The sequence below is a fragment of the Anomaloglossus baeobatrachus genome, chromosome 2 (genome assembly GCF_048569485.1).
Source record: "Anomaloglossus baeobatrachus isolate aAnoBae1 chromosome 2, aAnoBae1.hap1, whole genome shotgun sequence".
Taxonomy (NCBI): Eukaryota; Metazoa; Chordata; class Amphibia; order Anura; family Aromobatidae; genus Anomaloglossus; species Anomaloglossus baeobatrachus.
In genome coordinates this window covers 744,714,789-744,738,676 of record NC_134354.1, presented here as the reverse complement: position 1 = coordinate 744,738,676, position 23,888 = coordinate 744,714,789, and the positions used below count along the sequence as shown (strand labels likewise).

The window sequence follows — 23,888 nt, the reverse complement described above, 5'->3', positions numbered from 1 at the left end:
CCTTAACCACAAGGCTCTGCGTAAAACCACGGAGTTGGCGGACGCCACTGCCGTACGGCTCGTAGAGTCCAGAACAGCATTAATCGCGTAAGACGCAAATGCAGACATTTGAGAGGTTAAGGATGCCACCTGCGGAACAGAAGTACGTGTGACCGTGTCAATCTGTGTAAGACCAGCTGAAATAGCTTGGAGTGCCCATACGGCTGCGAATGCTGGAGCAAACGACGCGCCGATAGCTTCATAGATGGATTTCAACCAGAGCTCCATCTGTCTGTCAGTGGCATCTTTAAGTGCAGCCCCATCCTCCACTGCAACTATGGATCTAGCCGCAAGCCTGGAGATTGGAGGATCCACCTTGGGACACTGGGTCCAGCCTTTGACCACGTCAGGGGGAAAGGGATAACGTGTATCCTTAAGCCGTTTGGAGAAACGCTTATCTGGATAAGCGTGGTGTTTCTGGACTGCCTCTCTAAAGTCAGAGTGGTCCAGAAAAGTACTTAATTTACGCTTGGGATACCTGAAATGGAATTTCTCCTGCTGTGAAGCTGACTCCTCCACCGGAGGAGCTGGGGGAGAAATATCCAACATTCTATTGATGGACGCTATAAGATCATTCACTATGGCGTCACCATCAGGTGTATCCAAATTGAGAGCGGTCTCAGGATCAGAATCCTGATCAGCTACCTCCGCCTCATCATACAGAGAGTCCTCCTGCTGGGACCCTGACCAGTGTGATGAAGTCGAGGGCCGCTCATAGCGAGCTCGCTTAGGCTGTCTGGGACTGTCGTCCGTGTCAGAGCCTTCACCCTGGGATGCATGGGATACCCCCTGAGCCCGGAGCTGTTCCAACTGAGGGGGACCAGGGAGCAATGATTCAACAGTGCCCATGGTCTGAGTTACAGGTCTAGACTGCAAAGTTTCTAGAATTTTAGTCATAGTCACAGACAATCTATCAGCAAAAACTGCAAACTCCGTCCCCATCACCTGGACAGTATTCACAGGTGGTTCTCCCTGGGTCACCTCTAGCAGAGGCCCCGGCCGAGCAAGTGCCACAGGGGCCGAGCACTGCACACAATGGGGGTCAGTGGAACCTGCCGGTAGAGTAGCCTCACATGCGGTACAAGCAGCATAGAAAGCCTGTGCCTTGGCACCCTTGCTTTTTGCGGACGACATGCTGTTGTCTCCTCTGAGCAATCTAGGAGGGTATATAGCCAAGAATCACCAGCGACCGTACAGTGCAATGTATAGCATGCAAGCATAAAAATACAAATGTACACTTCGGCACTAGTGGGGTCAGCACCAGAGGTGCCGCTTACCGCCCGCTCAAACGCGGGTGTGTGGTCGCCAGAATCCCGTGTCTGGGTCTCCCAGAACTTGTCTCCCCTCTCCAGCTCAGACTGCACACAGGAATGGCTGCCGGCGTTCTGTGAAGAGGGGCGGACCGTGGGCGTGCCTCAGACAAAGTGCGGGAAACTGGCTTCCCACTGTGCCCAGTGTGAGGGCTGGAGTATGTAAAGTAGACTCCAGCCCTCGGCGCTGACGTTCTGTACAGCGTCCCGCCCTTCCCCTGACTGGCAGGCCTGGGGGCGGGAACGAAACGAAACTAGGCCGCAAAAGCCGGGGACTCGAGTAATAAGCGCGGCCGTCATATATGCACGGCCAGCGCGGAAGTCCCCGGCGCACCACAAGTCCCAGCCGCGCCGCAGTGTAAAACTGACAGCAGCGGCCGGCGCGGCAGTTCCCAATACATAGACTCACTCAGCCAGGCTGTAGTTAGTAATGGCACAAGCGCGCAGCGCTGTTGTCCCCGGCGCACTAACACACCCAGCAATGCTGCAGTGTGTCTGCGCGCGGTATGTACGGGGACACAGAGTACCTTGACGTAGCAGGGCCCTGTCCCTGACGATACTCAGCTCCATATCCAGCAGATTCCCAGGGGCTGTGGATGGAGCACGGTCTCAGTGCCTGGAGACCGGTAAAATCCCACTTCACCCAGAGCCCTAAGGGGGATGGGGAAGGAAGCAGCATGTGGGCTCCAGCCTCCGTACCCGCAATGGGTACCTCAACCTTAACAAACACCGCCGACAAAAGTGGGGTGAGAAGGGAGCATGCTGGGGGCCCTAGTATGGGCCCTCTTTTCTTCCATCCGACATAGTCAGCAGCTGCTGCTGACTAAACAGTGGAGCTATGCGTGGATGTCTGACCTCCTTCGCACAAAGCATAAAAACTGATGAGCCCGTAGCAGTACGAGGGGTGTATAGGCTGAAGGGGAGGGGCTTTACACTTTTAAGTGTAATACTTTGTGTGGCCTCCGGAGGCAGTAGCTATACACCCAATTGTCTGGGTCTCCCAATTAGGAGCGACAAAGAAATCCTGATTTAGATGAAAAGGGGATACCACCTTAGGGAGAAATTCCGGGACAGGACGCAGAACCAAACCTTATCCTGGTGGAAAACCAGGAAGAGAGCTTTGCATGACAGCGCTGCAAGCTCAGACACTCTCCGAAGTGACGTGACTGCCACCAGGAAGGCCACCTTCTGAGAAAGACGGGAGAGAGAGACATCCCGCAGCGGCTCAAAAGGCGGCTTTTGAAGAGCCGACAGAACCCTGTTAAGATCCCAGGGTTCCAACGGACGTTTGTAAGGTGGGACCATGTGGCAGACCCCCTGCAGGAACGTGCGGACCTGCGGAAGCCTGGCTAGACGCTTTTGAAAAAACACGGAGAGCGCCGATACTTGGCCCTTGATAGAGCCGAGGGACAAACCCTTGTCCATTCCAGATTGAAGGAATGAAAGAAAAGTGGGTAAGGCAAACGGCCATGGAGGAAAACCGTTATCCATGCACCAGGACAGGAAGATTTGCCAAGACCTGTAATAGATCTTGGCGGACGTTGGCTTCCTGGCCTGTCTCATGGTGGCAATGACATCCTGAGATACCCCTGAAGACGCTAGGAGCCAGGACTCAATGGCCACACAGTCAGGTTGAGGGCCACAGAATTCAGCTGGAAAAACGGGCCTTGTGACAGCAAGTCTGGGCGGTCTGGAAGTGCCCACGGCTGACCCACCGTGAGATGCCACAGATCCGGATACCACGACCGCCTCGGCCAGTCTGGAGCGACGAGAATGGCGCGACGGCAGTCGGACCTGATCTTGCGTAGTACTCTGGGCAGCATCGCCAGAGGGGGAAACACATACGGCAGTCGGAACTGCGACCAATCCTGGACTAACGCGTCCGCCGCCAGAGCTCTGTGATCCTGAGACCGTGCCATGAAGGCCGGGACCTTGTTGTTGTGCCGTGACGCCATGAGATCGACGTCCGGCGTTCCCCAGCGGCGACAGATCTCTCGAAACACGTCTGGGTGCAGAGACCATTCCCCCGCGTCCATGCCCTGACGACTGAGAAAATCTGCTTCCCAGTTTTCTATGCCCGGGATGTGAACTGCGGAGATGGTGGAGCCTGTGTCTTCCACCCACTGCAGAATCCGCCGGACTTCCTGGAAGGCTTGACGACTGCGAGTGCCGCCTTGGTGGTTGATGTAGGCGACGGCAGTGGCGTTGTCCGACTGGATACGGATCTGCCTGCCCTCCAGCCAACGATGGAAGCCAATAGGGCTAGATATACTGCCCTTATCTCCAGAATATTGATCTGAAGGGACGATTCTATCGGAGACCAGGTTCCTTGAGCCCTGTGGTGGAGAAAAACCGCTCCCCAACCTGACAAGCTCGAGTCCGTGGTGACCACAGCCCAGGTTGGGGGTAGGAATGATTTTCCCCCCGACAGAGATGTGGGTAGGAGTCACCACTGAAGGGATGTTTTGGTCGCAAGGGAAAGAGACGTTCTTGTCGAGGGAAGCCGCACTCTTGTCCCATTTGCGGAGAATATCCCATTGGAGTGGCCGTAGATGAAATTGCGCGAACGGCACTGCCTCCATAGCTGCCACCATCTTCCCCAGGAAGTGCATGAGGCGTCTTAAGGGGTGTGACTGACTCCGAAGAAGTGATTGCACCCCTGCCTGCAGAGAAAGCTGTTTGTCCCGCGGTAGCTTGACTAACGCTGGCTGTGTGTGAAACTCCATCCCGAGGTAAGTCATCATGAGGAGGCAGTCTTGGAGGCAGTGCCTCCTGCGGCCTTTTGGGGGCGTGACCTGGACCGCCACGCATAGGAGTTCCTCTGGCCTTTCTCCGGCCTGTTGGACGAGGAGGATTGGGGCTTGGCGGAGGGACAAAAGGACCGAAACCTCGATTGTATTTTTCGTTGCTGAGGTTTCTTAGGTTTGGACTGGGGTAAGGATTCCTTAATAATCTCATCCAATCGTTCGCCAAATAAACGGTCGCCAGAAAAGGGCAGACCAGTTAAGAACCTTTTGGAAGCAGAGTCTGCTTTCCATTCGCGCAGCCACATGGCCCTTCGGACTGCCACGGAGTTAGCAGATGCTACAGCCGTACGGCTAGTGGAGTCCAGGACGGCGTTCATGGCGTAGGACGAAAAGGCAGATGCCTGGGAGGTCAAAGACGAAACATGCGGAGCAGAATTCCGTGTGACAGCATTAATCTCAGCCAGACAAGCCGAGATCGCTTGGAGAGCCCACACGGCGGCAAAGGTCGGGGCGAAAGACGCGCCCGTGGCCTCATAGATGGACTTCACCAAGAGCTCTATCTGTCTGTCAGTGGCATCCTTCAGGGATGAGCCATCTGCAACAGACACAACGGACCTAGCAGCCAATCTGGAGACTGGCGGATCCACCTTGGGAGAGTGAGCCCAGCCCTTAACAACTTCAGATGGAAAGGGATAACGCGTGTCAGTATGCCGTTTAGCAAAGCGCTTGTCCGGGACCGCTCTGGGCTTCTGGACAGCATCCCTGAAGTTAGAGTGATCAAAAAACGTATTGCGCGTACGCTTGGGGAACCGAAACTGGTGTTTCTCCTGCTGAGAAGCCGACTCCTCTATGAGATAAGATCATTTACTAAGGCGTCCCCCTCAGGTGTATCAAGGTTAAGGGCGAAGTCAGGGTCAGAGCCCTGAGTTCCCACATCCGCCTCGTCTTCCTGAGAGTCCTCAAGCTCCGAGCAGCGTGAGGAAGATGGGGAAGAGTCCCAGCGAGACCGCTTAGCCGGTCTGGGACTGCGGTCCGGGCAGGAGTCCTCCGCCTGAGACCTAGGGGCCAACCTGGGAGCGCGCTGCGGCGCGGACCGAGAGGGGCCTGGAGGAGACAAGCTAACAGGAGCCGGGGCCTGTGAAGGGTCCGGTCTGGACTGCAATGCCTCAAGGAGCCTAGAAGACCATTTGTCCATAGACTGTGCCATGGATTGAGAAAGAGACAGAGTTTCTCAGCGAAAGAGGCCAACACCGGAGACTCTATCCCTGCAGCCTGCTCAGGGGGAGCAGGGGGGCCCACCTGAGCCGAGGGGCCCACCAGTGCCCGAGGCTCCGGCTGAGCAAGCGTGGCAGGAGTCGAGCATTGTTTACAGTGAGGGTACGTGGATCCTGCAGGCAACATAGCCCCACAAGAGGTACAGGCCGCGAAAAAAAACCTGTGCCTTAGTAGCTTTGCTCCTTGTGGACGACATGCTGTTGTCTCCTAGGAGCGTGACCACTGAGGGTATATGATGAAATGAAATATGTATATATATATATATACACACACATATACATATATATACACATATATATATATATATATATACACATATGTATATCCCCGGCACCCTAGGGGAACCAGCACCGGGAGGTGTGGTTTACCGACCGCTAACGAGCGGAGTGTGTCCTCCAGATTCCCTGTCTTGGATCCCCCAGAGCTGCGTTCACTGAGAAGCATCCACCGGCAGAATGCCAGAAAATGGCCGCCGGAGCTCTCAGGGGAGGAGCGGGGCCGAGGGCGGCGCCAGCAAAGAGCGGGAATCTGGGGTCCCCACAGTGGTCAGTGAGGGGAGGGGGGGGGGGTAAGACATGCAGGATGCTCCAGCCCTCACATCCGACATCATGTCGGAAATCCCGCCCTTACCCCTGACAGGCAGGCCCGGGGGCGGGATTTTTGCGACTAGGCCGCGGTGAAGCCGGGGACTAAATTTGAGGCCGCACCCGACAAGCAGGCACGGTCGGCGCGGAAGTCCACCGGCCTCCTCAGTTTTACAACTACCGCGGCTTTCGGGAAGAAGGTGCGCTCTCTGTCAGATCCCCTATGGGGACACAGAGTACCTTTAAAGGTGCAGGGCCTGGTCCCTGGGGTTGAAGAGGCTCCGGTCCGGCCGGTTCCCTCAGGGGCTGCGGATGGAGCACGGTCCCAGCAAATGGAAGACCGCTCAGGATCCCACTTCTCCCAGAGCCGCATAAGGGATGGTGAAGGAGACGGCATGTGGCTCCAGCCTCTGTACCCGCAATGGGTACCTCAACCTTAACAACACCGCCGACATAGTGGGGTGAGAAGGGAACATGCCGGGGGCCCCGTGGGGGTCCTCTTTTCTTCCAACCGACATAACTAAGTCTGAGAATGCATGAGTGGATGTGTGCCTCCTTCCACACAAAGCATAAAACTGAGGAGCCCGTGATCCACGGGAGGGTGTATAGGCAGAGGGGAGGGGTTACACTTTTTAAAGTGTAATAATTTGTGTGGCCTCCAGAGGCAGAAGCTATACACCCAATTGTCTGGGTCTCCCAATGGAGCGACAAAGAAATTGCAAACTGTTTGTAAATACAAGCAACATTGCAATTTACCTTTTATTAAAAATCCTCCATGTTCTCAAAAACAGAAGTTTTGAATTCTACTGTTTACAACTCATTGTCTATGTTACCGGCCACCTCAACAAGTCAGAGGTGGCCAGTGTCCACAGCAAAAAGTGCAGTGCCGTACAGTTTGCAAGTGCTGCTGTGTAGCTGGCCAGCCGCAGCGCCCCTACTCGCCTCCTCTGCTACAAAGACTATGCTGCCCCTTTCCGCAGCATCAAAGAGCACACATTTTGGAACAGCAGCGCAGCCATGCATCTTATACAAACTGTAAATCATTAGGAAAGCATTTGGTATTTACCTAGGATCCGTGCCAAGGGTTTGACCTTGAGTTTGTCTGCTGCTCCTGAAGTCATAAGAACCAAGGCTGCTGCCCCATCATTCAGTGTGCTGGCATTGGCCGCAGTTACCGTGCCTGGGAAGGGGTGAAAACACAATTGTGGAAATGTTTTCCCGATATAAAACCTGTAACGCAACGCCATTAGTCTGCAAAATTTACTGTTCCTAATGGAAGTTTTAAAATTATCACAAACCTTGCACCACAGCCGTCCCAAACAGAGCACTATGATGATGCAAACAGATATTTTTGCTCCTACATCACCACAGGATTACAAGGACGCTGCAACTGGCCAATGTTTCCCAACCGTTTCAGCCACCTTCAGCACAGGGCTTACAAACTAGTTGAGGGCGCTTGAAAGTGCTGTGCTGAAACTGTCCAGTGAATCCCAACAGTGTCATCCAGATTCAGCACAGCACTTGCAAGCTCTTTTGAACGAAGCTTGTAAGCGCTGCACTTCTTGCCTTGAACCCCAGTCATCTTTGCCATCTAACAGCAGTGTCTGGTACCATTGTGAAGGTGGTCTGAGCTATAGTATGTTTGTTTAAACGTAATAAGAATATCTGTGTATATAAATAATCAAAATGTAGATGTAGTTGTATAATCTGTCTGTCTATGTAGTGTGGAGGATTGTTTGGATGTCACGGACTGAGACCTCCCTCCGCTCCAACCAGGCTGATCACCTCCGACCCCACGGGTAAGTGTTACATACTGTGTATTCACTACCGTTGTGGTTGGTTTTGGAGAGGAGGGAGTGACGGGCTGTGTGTCCATATCGGTGTTAAAAGGTACCTGATTGTGACTCAGGGGTGTTGCCCGCTGGAGCTCAGAGCACGATCCCAGCCCTGAGGTGTGGATCGAGTGTCACAAGGGATCCAGAAGACGGTTGTTAGGGCAGGAAAGATGGTGGTGGCTGGATATAGCTAGTTAGACTGACCCGGTCTGTAATTAAAGACGCGGGGGGGTTCCCGAGACCGAAGATAGTGAGTTAGGACGTTTAAATATTGGTACAGCTGACCAAGTCCGGAGGCCGGGACTTGTTTGTATGTGCATATGCATTCTTGTACGACCTCCTCCGTGACACGGAAGATTTTCACGTGACCGAAGATAGTGAGTTAGGACAATAAAAAATATTGGTGCAGCTGATCAAGTCCGGAGGGAATACATTTTGTACCCCTCCTCCGTGACGCGGGATACCCTTATTACTATATAGCTGAGGAGTTGCCAGCTAGTATAGAGGTGTAGCCTTAGGTGCCGGCCGGACTCTAACGTACACCGCATAGTCATATTAGTGTAATCCAGACACCACCAACATAGCAAAAATGTTCAGACAGAGGAGACAGAAAGTTGAGAGGCCTGAAGGTTCACAGACTGTTAGAGCTAGTTGCAGAGAGAGAAGGGAAGAAAGCTGTATGCCATGCCTTGGAGATTTTTAAAATGTTAGAATTACCAAAAGGAGGTCGGTTACAACTGTCACTATGGGCAACAGCATTGAAAGCAAAAAAGGGCAAGTTAAAAGACAGGAGATTGTTGAATGATGCAGAATTGTTTGGCAGAATAATCGCAGGCATTGCTATCAGAAAGATATATTGAAGTCAAAGAAGAGGATGAGCGAGGAGATGTTGTGTTTTTCTATATGTTACCCGAGTCTGAGGACAGATCTGAGGGTCCTCCGGCAGGTTGTTTTGTTGCTGCCCCACAACCTGATCCCCATTCTATTCCCCGTTTTGGAGATATTCACAGATGCTGCAGTCACTAGACAGCATCCCTTAACCCTTTCCACACCCATACCCATTTTCCCTCCCATACCTGCAATGCCGTCTCTCCCCTCACCGGCCAGTCTGCCGTCACACTCCCCAATTACCAATCCCCTCCCCTTGGATCCCCCTTTTTCCCTTAGGACACATAGTGAGCCTTACCCCGAACCTGACGAGGAACAGCCCTCATTTAAATATGTCCCTTTCAACCCCACCCAGTCAGCGGCATTAATCCCCTGCCTGCCAGATCCCAGCATTAACCCTATGTGATTTTATAGGAAGATGCTACAGGTCCATCAGTTATACTCAGCTGCCCGGAAGGACCTTGTTAATCTAACCAAAGTAAAAGCAGGAGACAGTTTTTGGCCCTTAATGGAGCCCCATCTCACAATGCCCCCAGGCACTGATGACACCATTTTCCAAAGTGGACAACAGTATTGTGCCGCTTTAAAAAGATGGGCTCAAGATCAATTGGTATATACAAATGTGCCGGTGCAGCCCCCGCCACAGCCCATGCCCCAACAAAGTCCAAACCCCGTATACGTAGCTCCCAATCAACAAAGCCAGCAACAGAATTGTTGGCGTTGTGGTCAGCCCGGTCACTATCAAAGAAAGTGTCACACCCCCAAATCTCAGTGTTTGGCCAGGTACCCTCAAAACCGTAACCAAAACTTGCAACACAAATTTACAATAAAGGTGTTCCCTGTAGATTCAGTAATCTACCTGAAGCCAGGTGTGCCTTTTCCCAGAGTATCATAGTATCCCTTTAAATCAGTCCCAGGAGATTTTCCAAGATACTGCCCACAGTCCGGCTGCACCCAGGAGTCTGCCCCAACCTTCCCTAATGACACAGGGGAGAGCCCCGGACTGCTTGCTTTTGTTGCAGTGATTTCCAGTCCCAAGCTATCAATTTTAAATGATGCTCTCGCACTCCTGCAGGGATGCGTGGGAGGGTATACAGTACGCTGCTAGTTATTATAAGTTGTAAAAAAAAAAAAAAAAAAGTAGTTTCAGCAGATTTACAAAGCGGTTTCTGTCTTATGTACTAACAAGTGCTTTTTCCGGCTGGTGGAGTGGATTTTGTTTAATCCTTAGAGTTCAAAATTTCATAGGAGATTGTCAATAGTATTCTGCTGCTATTTAAATAATTAAATTAATTTTGCAGGGAAAAAGTATATTTTTTAAAATATACAAATTAGGTTTTTTTTGTTTTTATGGTTATGTTTTTGTTCTCTATTAATTTTTGCATACAAACTGCCAATATTGATTACTTTCCTTTTCTTTTGTAGATACAGAATATCTATGAACCCTGTTGTAAGGTTCCAAAATTTCCCAGTAGAGTATAAGTTATATTTATTTATTGGTTAATCATATTGTTTACTGTTATAGATCTATATATTGTCAAAGTAGTATATATAAAAAGGGAGGAAGTAGATATCTATTATATTTTTCTAGCAGCAGATATATTGGATAGGCTTTAAAGCAGGCTTTAAAGCTGGCCTTTCTTTTGCAACAGTTATGTTAGGTTTATTGGATTATTATGAATGTAGGAATATATGTCTGTTATAGGAATGATCTAATCTATATTTCTTTTAGTTTTTGTTTTTATAGATGAAACCAGATAATGGTCGATTCTGCACTGGATATGCTACAATTTGCACAACATGAGGTAGTCTAAATTTAGGCCACTTCCTCCCCTTCTATCGGTACGAAAGGAAGTGACGCAAGTGCCTCTCTAGATGGGTGGAGCAGAGGTAGGTAAGATAGTCAAAATGTATGTAGGATGTAGATCTTTCCTGTTGTCAAATAAGCTAGGTACTCCAAAAAGAAAGTCTAGATCTGAGCTGATGGAATCGGATGGAGATCCCCGCACAGGTGCAGCGGACCAAGAAGCAGTGAACGGGCCTAGAGTTGAGGGGTCCTTTACCATGCATAAAGACCATGCCTCGGTGACACCGGTCACGTCAGTGACTTCTGTCACTCCTTGTGTTCTTAAATCCCTACAGGATCAAGTGAACCAATAAGGAGTGGAGTGCGAGACGCAGGGAGCCGGCTGACTGAGGAAGGTCTGTGGATGAAGGGCGGTAAGCTTTCTCTGCCATGAGATCTCTTCTTAATGATGGCCCAAGTAACATGGACTAATATCTGTGAAAGTTAGATATCAGTGTGCGTTTTGGTGACGCCAGGGTTCAGTACCCAGGTAGATAAACTCACCCGGTCTTGTGGAGCACGTTTTTAAAACAATGAGGAAAAACTGTAAAGAGTCCGTAGAAACACCCTGCACCTGCTCTACCCATTCTTAGAGACTGCAAACTGATTATAGATGTTTATCATGAGCACATTGTATGCAAGTCTGTGCGTGTTGTGTAGATTTCTTTCCAGGTCTGGTCAGAGGCTTTCCAGTGCAGAAAACGACGTCATTGCTGAAAATCCACATAATGCAAGTGGTATGTAAACAAACAAACAAACTGATAAGTTGTAAATCAATGCGTGTTGTATTTCTCTTTAGTGTGTGTTGTGTTTCTCTTTAGTAATAAACAGGTTCCAATGTAAAATGTTTTTCTTTGGTCTAGCGCAAACCATGTATAATTTTCATTTGATTGACTAATTAGAGAAATAAACAAGTCTATTTTCTAATTCCAGATCTTAAATCAGAGTTAGTAGTATATGGTTTTTGGTCAGGAGACTGATTAAGAAATTTCGATAAAGCTCAACGGCAGGACAACATAGATTCACGCCCCGCATTGCAGAAGGGTCGATCCACCGAAGCTGCACTGAGCGTCCTGCTTATATTTATCCTTTACAAAAAAACCTGTACAGTCCCAAACCATCATTGCCGAAACAGTTAGAAGAGAGGACTTGGAGAACCTTGAGACATGGGAAAGTCCAACTACAAAGGGTGAGGACTCGCCTAGGGGTCCTTGGTCTCAAACCGGTGAAGAAATCCCATTTCCCTCTCCACCCATGCCTCAACGTTCAGTCAGGCAGGATTTCCCAACAGATCTTTCTTCCTCTTTTCCTAAGGGAACACAGTACCCTTAGTATTTGGAAATGGCAGAAGTAAGTCAAGGGGGACTGTTGAGGGTACGAATTGAGTAGTCGAAAATACTTAATTCAGCCATTTCATAGACCCAAAAAATGTGGTTTGGTTAATGTAATCTAACCATTTACAAATGATTTTGTCTCCTACTAACTCATATCAATATATTCAGTGATTTTCCTTAATATAAAATGCTAGCTATGGATTCTCTCATCTCGGGAAAAGTTTTGGAGGAGCCTATCCCATCAGGCTGATGTCTCTCCGGCCTAGTCTGCTGAGCACTGGTAATGACACGCGAGTTGACGTCATATCTCAGAAACCAATGGACCCGACACAACCGAAGCAGAAAGCGGCCGCTATTCAACCCATTATCCCAGAAGGTTTTTCCAAGTCTGCGCCACAAACTGTTCACATGAAGCCTCATCATGTTTTGTTGTTTTTTTTTATCAAGAGCAGATTATTCAGGTTCACAAAGTGGCCCTAAGTGGACTAGCACTGACTAAGCATCTTCCTTTTTGTTTCATATCCGGAAAGAAGAACCATGGACAATTTCCAAATGTCCTTTTGTGTTTTTTTTAATTATGTGCTAATTTTTAAATAAGGTTTAGATTCAATTTTTTTTAATCAGGATAATGTGCCCTAATGAGAGTAATAACGCCAATTCTAATAGCCCCTATAAATCATAGAGTTATGTTTAATAAATAAAAATAAGTATTTAAGGGGGGAGCTAAAGCCTGTAGTGTTAAATTAAACAACAATCCCATAGAAATCCCGCATATATAGATATAGATATAATTAAAGTCCCAAGGGCAGTAGGTCACAAATAAGTCCCAAATAATAAAATATATCTAAATGGGGAAAATTTTTAAATTTAAGGTTAATAATATTCACAGATATTTTATTAAAGGGGGGACTGTGGAGGTGGCACTGAGCTATAGCTTGTTTGTTCAAACGTAATAAGAATATCTGTGTATATAACTAAATCAAAATGTAGATGTAGATGCAAAATTATCTGTCTGTCTGTGTAGCAATCGCACAGACCTATAGTATAATTCAAAGTTGTATAATCATGAAGGAGTTAACTAAAGATGATGAAACCAGAATGTGAAGCTATAAACTCTTATCAGTAATGTTCACACAAAAGGAATGTACGGGAGGGCAGGAGTGATGAGAGAAATTGGGGAGTGAACGCACTCCTTCGTTAGTTTCAAGGTTATTTATGCTTACTTACTGTATAATTGGATCTATCGTATTATAAGAGTCAGTTGGTGATGCTGGCTGAAAAGAGAGCATGTCTGTGTTCTTTGTCTTATATACATGGATATATATATATTGGCACTGATATACGGCAATACGGCGCCGTCTCTGGATATCCCAAATGAGGACTCCATTAGCAGTCTTCAATGCAAATTCCTCCCTTGACAGTAGCAATTGCACAGATCTATAATACTCCCTGTTCAAAGTTGTATAGTCATGAAGGTGTTACCAAGCATAAGTGAACAGATGTACAAATAATGGACGTTTTCAAATAATGAGCAAAAGTCTTATCAATAATGTTCACACAAAGAATATGCAAGAAACAAAGATGTGTTTTACAAGATGCTGTGAGAAATTAAGGAGTGGAGAACTCCCTGTTTAGCTTCAAGGCTAAAGTAGCTTTTCTGTATAATTGGTTGTCTTCCAATACACGAGTTCAGTTGGTGATGCTGGCTCAAGGAGAACATGTCTTATGTATTCATTGTCTGATACATTGATATATCGGCACTGGTATACAGCTAATACGGCACCGTCTTTGAATATCCCAAACGAAGACTCCATTAGCAGTCTTCACCCAAATTCCTCCCTTGACACCATGTATAAAAACAATTAAATAAATCCCTCTCTGCTCTCAAGATGTAAGGAGAAGGGAATTTTGTTTACTTACCGTAAATTCCTTTTCTTCTAGCTCCTATTGGGAGACCCAGACAATTGGGGTGTATAGCCTCTGCCTCCGGAGGCCACACAAAAGTACTACACTTTAAAAGTGTAACCCCTCCCCTCTGCCTATACACCCTCCCGTGCATCACGGGCTCCTCAGTTTTGGTGCAAAAGCAGGAAGGAGGAAAAACTTATAAATTGGTCTAAGGTAAATTCAATCCGAAGGATGTTCGGAGAACTGAAACATGAACCAAAAGAACAATTCAACATGAACAACATGTGTACACAAAAGAACAACCAGCCTGAAGGGCACAGGGGCGGGTGCTGGGTCTCCCAATAGGAGCTAGAAGAAAAGGAATTTACGGTAAGTAAACAAAATTCCCTTCTTTGTCGCTCCATTGGGAGACCCAGACAATTGGGACGTCCAAAAGCAGTCCCTGGGTGGGTAAAGGAATACCTCGATAAAAAGAGCCGAAACGGCCCCCTCTTACAGGTGGGCAACCGCCGCCTGCAGGACTCGCCTACCTAGACTGGCATCTGCCGAAGCATAGGTATGCACCTGATAGTGTTTCGTGAAAGTGTGCAGACTAGACAAGGTAGCAGCCTGACACACCTGCTGAGCCGTAGCCCGGTGCCGCAATGCCCAGGACGCACCCACGGCTCTGGTAGAATGGGCTTTCAGCCCTGAAGGAAGCGGAAGCCCAGAAGAACGGTAGGCTTCAGGAATCGGTTCCTTGATCCACCGAGCCAAGGTTGACTTGGAAGCCTGGGAACCCTTACGCTGTCCAGCGACAAGGACAAAGAGCGCATCTGAACGACGCAGGGGCGCCGTGCGAGACACGTAGAAACGGAGTGCTCTCACCAGATCCAAAGAGTGCAAATCCTTTTCACATTGGTGAATTGGATTAGGGCAAAATGAAGGTAAGGAGATATCCTGATTGAGATGAAAAGGGGATACCACCTTAGGGAGAAATTCCGGGACAGGACGCAGAACCACCTTATCCTGGTGAAAAACCAGGAAGGGGGCTTTGCATGACAGTGCTGCAAGCTCCGACACTCTTCAGAGTGATGTAACTGCCACTAGAAATGCCACCTTCTGCGAAAGACGTGATAAAGAGACATCCCGCAGCGGTTCGAAAGGTGGTTTCTGAAGAGCCGTTAGCACCCTGTTAAGGTCCCAGGGTTCCAGCGGACGCTTGTAAGGTGGGACTATGTGGCAAACTCCCTGCAGGAACGTGCGGACCTGCGGAAGCCTGGCCAGGCGCTTTTGAAAAAATACGGAGAGCGCCGATACTTGTCCCTTGAGAGAGCCGAATGACAAACCCTTGTCCATTCCGGATTGGAGGAAGGAAAGAAAAGTGGGTAAGGCAAACGGCCAGGGAGCAAAACCATTATCAGAGCACCAGGATAAGAAGATCCGCCAAGATCTGTAATAGATCTTGGCTGACGTTGGTTTCCTGGCCTGTCTCATAGTGGCAATGACATCCTGAGATAATCCTGAAGACGCTAGGAGCCAGGACTCAATAGCCACACAGTCAGGTTGAGGGCCACGGAATTCAGATGGAAAAACGGCCCTTGTGACAGCAAGTCTGGGCGGTCTGGAAGCGCCCACGGTTGACCCACCGTGAGATGCCAAAGATCCGGGTACCACGATCGCCTCGGCCAATCTGGAGCGACGAGAATGGCGCGACGACAGTCCCAATTTGTCTGCCCTCCAGCCACCGATGGAAGGCCAATAAGGCTAGATACACTGCCCTTATCTCCAGAACATTGATCTGAAGGGAGGACTCTACCGGAGTCCAGGTTCCCTGAGCCCTGTGGTGGAGGAAAACCGCTCCCCACCCTGACAGGCTCGCGTCCGTGGTGACCACAGCCCAGGTTGGGGGTAGGAAGGATTTTCCTTGCGATAGAGAATTGGGAAGGAGCCACCACTGAAGAGACGTCTTGGTTGCAAGGGACAGAGACGTTCCTGTCTAGGGAAGTCGACCTCCTGTCCCATTTGCGGAGAATGTCCCATTGGAGTGGCCGCAGATGGAATTGCGCGGACGGCACTGCCTCCATCGCTGCCACCATCTTCCCCAGGAAGTGCATGAGGCGCCTCAAGGGGTATGAGTGACTCCAAAGGAGAGATTGCACCCCTGCTTGTAGAGAAAGCTGTTTGTCCCGCGGTAGCTTGACTACCGCTGACTGAGTATGAAACTCCATCCCGAGGTAAGTCAGTGATTGGGTCGGTGTCAACTGGGATTTGGGGAAGTTGATTATCCACCCGAACCGCTGGAGAGTCGCCAGAGCGACTGTAAGGCTGTCTTGACACGCCACCCGAGAAGGTGCCCTGACTAGGAGATCGTCTAAGTAGGGAATCACCGAGTGGCCCTGAGAGTGAAGGACCGCCACAACGGATGCCATAACTTTGGTGAACACCCGTGGGGCTGTCGCCAGGCCGAATGGCAATGCCACGAACTGAAGGTGTTCGTCCCCGATGGCGAAACGCAAGAAGCGTTGATGTTCGGGTGCGATCGGCACATGGAGATAAGCATCCTTGATGTCGATCGATGCTAGGAAGTCTCCTTGTGACATCGAGGCGATGACCGAGCGGAGAGATTCCATCCGAAACCGTCTGGTGCTCACATGTCTGTTGAGCAGTTTGAGGTCCAGGACGGGGCGGAAAGATCCGTCCTTCTTTGGCACCACGAACAAGTTGGAATAAAAGCCGCGACCTTGTTCCTGAGGGGGACAGGGATCACAACTCCCTCTGTCTTCAGAGTGTCCACTGCCTGAAAAAGTGCGTCGGCCCGAGCGGGGGGCGGAGAGGTTCTGAAGAACCGAGTCTGAGGACGAGAGCTGAACTCTATCCTGTAACCGTGAGACAGAATGTCTCTCACCCATCGGTCTTGAACGTGTGGCCACCAGGCGTCGCAAAAGCGGGAGAGCCTGCCACCGATCGAGGATGCGGTTCGGGGATGCCGAGAGTCATGAGGAGGCCGCCTTGGAGGCAGCGCCTCCGGCGGCCTTTTGGGGGCGTGACTTAGACCGCCACGCATAGGAGTTCCTCTGGCCTTTCTCCGGCCTGCTGGATGAAGAGGATTGGGGCTTGGCGGAGGAACGAAAGGACCGAAACCTCGATTGGACTTTCCGTTGCTGAGGTCTCTTAGGTTTGGACTCGAGTAAGGAAGAGTCCTTTCCCTTGGATTCCTTAATAATCTCATCCAATCGTTCGCCAAACAATCAGTCGCCAGAAAACGGCAAACCGGTAAGAACCTCTTGGAGGCCGAGTCTGCCTTCCATTCGCGCAGCCACATGGCCCTGCGGACTGCCACAGAATTAGCGGATGCCACCGCTGTACGGCTAGCAGAGTCTAGGACTGCGTTCATGGCGTAGGAAGAAAAAGCTGACGCTTGAGAAGTCAGAGACGCAACCTGCGGAGCAGAATTACGTGTGACAGCATTAATCTCAGCCAGACAAGCTGAGATAGCTTGTAGTGCCCACACGGCTGCAAAGGCCGGGGCAAAAGCCGCGCCCGTGGCTTCATAGATGGATTTCACCAGGAGCTCTATCTGCCTGTCAGTGGCATCCTTTAGCGATGAGCCATCTGCAACCGATACCACAGATCTAGCCGCTAATCTAGAGACTGGAGGATCCACCTTGGGACACTGAGCCCAACCCTTAACTACGTCAGAGGGGGAAGGGGTAACGTGTGTCAGTAAGGCGCTTAGTAAAGCGCTTGTCCGGAACCACTCTAGGCTTCTGGACAGCATCTCTGAAGTTAGAGTGATCGAAAAACGCACTGCGTGTACGTTTGGGGAACCGAAACTGGTGTTTCTCCTGCTGAGAAGCCGACTCCTCTACAGGTGGAGGCGGGGGAGACAGATCGAACACCTGGTTGATGGACGAGATAAGATCATTTACTAAGGCGTCCCCTTCAGGTGTATCAAGATTGAGTGCAACGTCAGGTTCAGAGCCCTGAGCTGCGACGTCCGCCTCGTCCTCCAGAGAGTCCTCGAGCTGGGAACCCGAACAGCGTGAAGAGGTCGGGGAAGATTCCCAGCGGGCCCGCTTAGTCTGTCTGGGACTGTGTTCCGGGCAGGATTCCTCCGCGTGGGACCTAGGGCCCAACCTGGGAGCGCGCTGCGGCGCGGAGCGAGAGGGGCCTGGAGGCGACGAGCTAACGGGGCCCGGGGCCTGTGTAAGGACCGGTCTGGACTGCAAAGCTTCCAGCAGCCTGGCAGACCATTTGTCCATAGACTGAGCCATGGATTGTGAAAGTGACTCAGAGAGTTTCTCTGCAAACGTAGCAAACTCTGTCCCTGCCGCCTGGACAGGGGGAGCAGGTGGGTCTACATGAGCCGAGGGGTCCACTAGTGACCTAGGCTCCGGCTGAGCAAGCGAAACAGGGGTCGAGCATTGCTCACAGTGAGGGTAGGTGGAACCCGCAGGTAACATAGCCCTACAAGAGGTACAGGTCGCAAAAAAAACCCTGTGCCTTAGCACCTTTGCTCCTTGTGGACGACATGCTGTTGTGTCCTAGGAGTGTGATCACTGAGGGTATATGGGAAGGGGTATACAGCCCGACCGAACAGAAATATGCATATAAACACGTATCTATTCCGGCACCCTGGGGGGGGACCAGCACCGGGTGACCGGTGTGGCTTACCGACCGCTAAAAAGCAGGGTGTGTGTCCTCCAGATTCCCTGCCTTAGGTCTCCCAGAGCTGCAGAGCTCTTCTCAGATAATCCTCCACCGGCAGAATGCCAAAAAAACATGGCTGCCGGAGCTCTCAGGGGAGGAGTGGAGCCGTGGGCGGTGCTAGAAAAGTGCGGGAATCTGGGGTCCCCACAGTGATCAGTGAGGGGGGAGGACACATCCAGGATGCTCCTGCCCTCACAGCCGACATCAGGCCGGCCGTCCCGCCCTTACCCCTGACAGGCAGGTCCGGGGGCGGGATTTTTGCTACTAGGCCGCGATGAAGCCGGGGACTAAATTTAAAACCGCGGCCGACAAGCAGGCGCGGTCGGCGCGGAAGTCCCCCGGTCTTCACAAATCAGCAGCTGCTGCAGCGTCCGGGAAGCAGGTGCTCCATGCACAGTCCCCATGGGGACACAGAGTACCTTATAGATGCAGGGCCCGGTCCCTGAGGATAAATAGACTCCTGTCCAGCAGATTCCCACAGGGGCTGCGGAGGGAGCCTGGTCCCAGTGAATGGATGACCGGTCAGGATCCCACTTCTCCCAGAGCCACTAAGGGATGGTGAAGGAAAAAACGGCATGAGGCTCCGGCCTTTGTACCCGCAATGGGTACCTCAACCTTAACAGCACCGCCGACATAGTGGGGTGAGAAGGGAACATGCCGGGGGCCCCGTGGGGGTCCTCTTTTCTTCCAACCGATATAACTAATCTGAGAATGCATGAGTGGATGTGTGCCTCCTTCCACACAAAGCATAAAACTGAGGAGCCCGTGATGCACGGGAGGGTGTATAGGCAGAGGGGAGGGGTTACACTTTTAAAGTGTAGTACTTTGTGTGGCCTCCGGAGGCAGAAGCTATACACCCCAATTGTCTGGGTCTCCCAATGGAGCGACAAAGAAATTTTTTTTTGACAAGTTACTTTGCAAAAAAGGTGCTTGTTTTCACAAGGTCTTGGCAATTTTAAAAATGTAAGAATGTTTATATGGGACTGTTGAAGAATCATCACATATAAGAGAGAGAGATATAGAGAAGAAAAATAAACGACCACAGGCTGTGCTGTACTCTGTTTTGCTAGGATTCATGCATTTTAATACCTAAGGCTATGTGCCCAAGCTGCGGAAAGTGTGCGGAATTTGACGCGTTTTTTCGCGGAAATTTGGCACATTTTTCAAAAATCTGCAGTACAGCGAGTCCCCAGCCATTTCTATGGCATTTTGGAACTGCTGTGCCCATGCTGCGTTTTTTTTTCCGCAGCGGAAATAATGCGGATTTCCCTGTGGAAAAATCTGCAGCATGTGAATTATTCCTGCGAATTTTTTCCGCAAGATCCCATACTTACCTGCCTTGATAGAAGACACCGGAGTCACTTCCTCCGCTGCAGAGGAGCGCGGTGAAGCCAGGATCAGGAAGTGGTGGGCGGGGCCAGCACAAGCTCCGGTCATGTGACAGCCGCGGCTAGTTTAGGCCCGCCCACCTTCTCCGGCAATGTGCAGACAGACAGCCGGAAAGTGAAGTGCTGCGTGATGTAGGTAAGTATGAACGCCCCGATCACTCCAGCACTTGTTCTGCATTGAGGATGCAGTGCCGAAGCCATGGTACTGTATCCTCAATGCAGAATACCGCACCATATCCACAGGGCATTCAACAATACAACTGCAGCATGTAAACAGACAAGTTGTGCTGCGGTTTTCTGGGAGCTCCTGCGGAATGTCTTGCGGATATATCTGCAGGACACGTTCCCTGTGGGCACATAGCCTGAATCTCAAGCAGTAAACCCTCCACGTCACATTTCCCACCATTCCTCACCATTGTCTTTTTGGAAAACAGTCTTGAGTTTTGGAAACTTGCTGAAATCTACTCGCTTGTACTCCTCATCTTCTTGTACAACAACATCAGGTTTCCCTGCAAGACAGAAGCATTTACAGATTTATACACAAGTAGCAGATTCACAGCCGCTTAGCACAAGCCAAATATGACATTACTATAAAAAGAAGGAGACCATTGCGGCCTGATACACTTCAATGAATAAAAAGGAACTAAAAATATAACTAGTTCCTAAATATCAACTATTCGGAAAAGTCGTTAAAAGGCAACCCATCACGTGCAAAAATGCTATTAACCTGCAGATATGAGGTTGCACTGCAGGTTAATAGTGTTTTAAACCTGCCCAGTGCCTACACATTGAACCCTGCTCCTGGGCGCTGTCACCAATCTGTGCATGCAGAGTGACGACTGTAACCACCCGCTCACTGACTGTCAGATGCTCATCATTGGAGGATGCGGTCAGTCAGTGAGAGGGGCACAGATAGCCTGCAGATGAACCCCATATCGGCATGGTAATAGCATTTTTTTTGCACGTGAGGTCCCATTAATTTAGCATAAAAACCTCCGGACAAGCTCTTCACTGTCTATCTTGACAGCTTCAGGAGACTTGATGCCACCATGTGTGCAGGAAAAATCTGTGCTGCCATTTGGATGCTGGATATAGCGATATATTAGGAAGTAAATATGGTTTTAGTAAAATGGATGTGTATTGTAGAGCATCAGATAGAGGAAACAGATGCAGTGGTAAAACCAGTCACAACTTCTCCTGAGTGAGGGAGCGAGTGTGTGTCGTAGGGCTCGTGCTCACGTTGTGTAATATAATTCATTTACGCTGCGTATTGCACTGCAGCGTAAGCGCATGCATCCTGCGTCCCCAGAGCAATCTATGTAGATTGTGCATAATCCGTGCGCACCATGCTTTTTTGAACGCAGCGATTTGGGTGCTAAAATTTTGACCCAAATTTGTGTGTTCAAAAATGCAGCATGTCACTTAATTTGTGCGGTTTGGATGCAGCTCCCACTCTGTCTATGGGAGAGGCTGCATCCAGAGCGCATAAAGTCGGCATGTAACCTGCTGAAACGCTGCATTACGTAGGGTTTCTGCAGCGTTTTGAAGCGCACGTGCTGACTAATCGCTGCAGAAATTTCAGCATTTACGTGCGAACAAGCCCTTAGAATAATCCAATATAACGTTAGAAGGAGCCATTTTCTCATCCAGTAGATTAACTGATCAGAGGCAGCAATGTCCTCTTTTTGCAGACTTACCCTTTTGAAGCAGCTGTGTCCTCCTCCTTTATCTGGGCTGCACAAAGTCATCGTATTAAATGGCTGGTGATTATTCTGTGTGTAATGAAGTTCAGCGTTTTGTACATAAACTAAATGTATATTTACATACATGTACTGTAAGTGGATGGTGCAAATAAAAATTAATTACATTTTCTTTAGGTTTTTGTTTTCCATCGCTCAGTTCTCAAAGTAAGATTTAAAATTTACTGTACGAATTGTAACTAGTAAGAAGTTATGTTGTGATTCCCTTACTGTGTATTTAAGTATTAGCCGCTTTGTGAATGAAGTTTACCTGAATCTCATTCCTATGCTACATAGAACAAATCTGCAGCTTAAATTGACATTTTATTTTTTTTTTTTTTTAAATCTGCAGCATGTCAACTTATCTTGAGGATGTCCTTGCATATTTCATATCTGTCCATTGATTTTGGTTTTTCACCGCTACATATTTCGCCCTTTGAAATGTAAGGGTGCAATGTACAGTACTTCCGTAACTTTTCTGCAATTAAATCCGAGGCGATATTTACCAATGGAGATTTTTTGCTGCGGAAAATCTTTAGCATTTACACCTTGTGGGAATTTATGATATTTGGAAAATTTATTTTTTAGGTCACATCATCACCTTTTTGTTGAATAGTTACTGGTGCAATTTCTTTTGCGATAATCCCAGATTCCCAGGATGCTTTACTTCTGGTGTAAGAACTGATGGCAAAACTGTCTTGTTCTTCCCGTCCAATGCTGAACTTCTTCGCAGTGTTCTCTGCACAGTTTCCCTGTATTACAAGACACAGCACTGTATAAATATCTGTTCTGGTTACACAAAAGTGACGTTTATACAGATTAGGTAGGAGAATGAAAAGGGTTGATTGGGGAAGGGGGGAGTTGAAATATTTAAAGGAAGACTTGCCACATAAAAACAAAAACACACGAGTGCTCGAACTAAGCACAGGCGCTCGCGGCACCCTTGGCCAAACAGTACCCCCTTACTATAAAGTCAGAGCTGTCATTAAATGGGTTATCCACTACTTTTACATTGATGGCATATGCTTGGGATATGTCACCAATGTCTGATCGGTCTAGATTCGACACCCTGCATACCCACCGATCAGCCATTATCAGTCCAGGCAGTGGCACATGCTCAGGTCCGGCACTGCTCTGTCTTCTGAGAGTAGATGCCGCCGGGTACTGCACATCAGTCTTCTATTGATCTGACTAAAAAGGTGGATGAGCAGTGCCCGGCCACGGCCACTATCAGAAGACAGAGCAGTACCTGCTACCGCCGTTGGCACAGAGGACAGTTGATCGGAGGGGGTGTGGGACGTCAGACACGTACCAATCAGACATTGATAACCTATCCTAAGGATGTAAAAAGTAGTTAGTGAATAACTTCAAGGAAGAAGAATAGACAGATGCAAAACAAGTAGGTAAGAAAGTTCACTGATCGGTACGGCCACATCGAGGGTTCACCGAGCACCGGTACTTGGTTTGAGCAGTCATCTTCCCTTTTTGAGTCCCTTTTTTAAGCTCATCAATAGCAATATACAACATTTTTGTAGTTAAAAGCGCTAATATTGTTCAAATTAGGAATGCCGCCGTGTGTAGTGTTTGGAACACGACATTGATGGCATTTACACAATGTAGTTATTTTACTGCGTACCATGTGGAATTTGTTGTAGACATCAGTAAGTCCATCTTTCACAATCAGATCTTCCAGTTTCACTCCACCATATGGCGTGGCTCCTCTCGTCATGCAATACGGTACATTGGACATGCTCTCCATCCCGCCAGCTACCATTACATTCTATAGGACAATAAAGCAGCTGTAATTTAGATTACACAGTAGGTAGGAGCAATGGGATGAAACAAAGAAGGAGATTCATATTAGACAATTTCAAAAACTTTGACAGTGAGGGCAGTCAGGGAGTGGAACAGGCTACCACGGGAGCTAGAGAGGGCAGTCAGGGAGTGGAACAGGCTACCACGGGAGCTAGAGAGGGCAGTCAGGGAGTGGAACAGGCTACCACGGGAGCTAGAGAGGGCAGTCAGGGAGTGGAACAGGCTACCACGGGAGCTAGAGAGGGCAGTCAGGGAGTGGAACAGGCTACCACGGGAGCTAGAGAGGGCAGTCAGGGAGTGGAACAGGCGACCACGGGAGGTAGAGAGGGCAGTCAGGGAGTGGAACAGGCGACCACGGGAGGTAGAGAGAGGGCAGTCAGGGAGTGGAACAGGCGACCACGGGAGGTAGAGAGAGGGCAGTCAGGGAGTGGAACAGGCGACCACGGGAGGTAGAGAGAGGGCAGTCAGGGAGTGGAACAGGCGACCAC

The 23,888-nt window shown here is 49.4% G+C and overlaps 1 protein-coding gene across 1 annotated transcript in view; it reads right to left on the bottom strand.

Annotated features, from left to right (window-relative positions):
- Positions 1–23,888, bottom strand: part of ACAT1 (acetyl-CoA acetyltransferase 1) — a 73,699-nt gene that overhangs the window by 35,288 nt on the left and 14,523 nt on the right. The window contains exons 6-9 of the mRNA XM_075337435.1: positions 23,222–23,365; positions 22,187–22,337; positions 20,260–20,355; positions 7,022–7,135 (exon numbers count right to left, since the gene is read on the bottom strand). Coding sequence (XP_075193550.1) covers positions 7,022–7,135; positions 20,260–20,355; positions 22,187–22,337; positions 23,222–23,365 — 505 coding nt within the window. The remainder of the gene's footprint in view (positions 1–7,021; positions 7,136–20,259; positions 20,356–22,186; positions 22,338–23,221; positions 23,366–23,888) is intronic.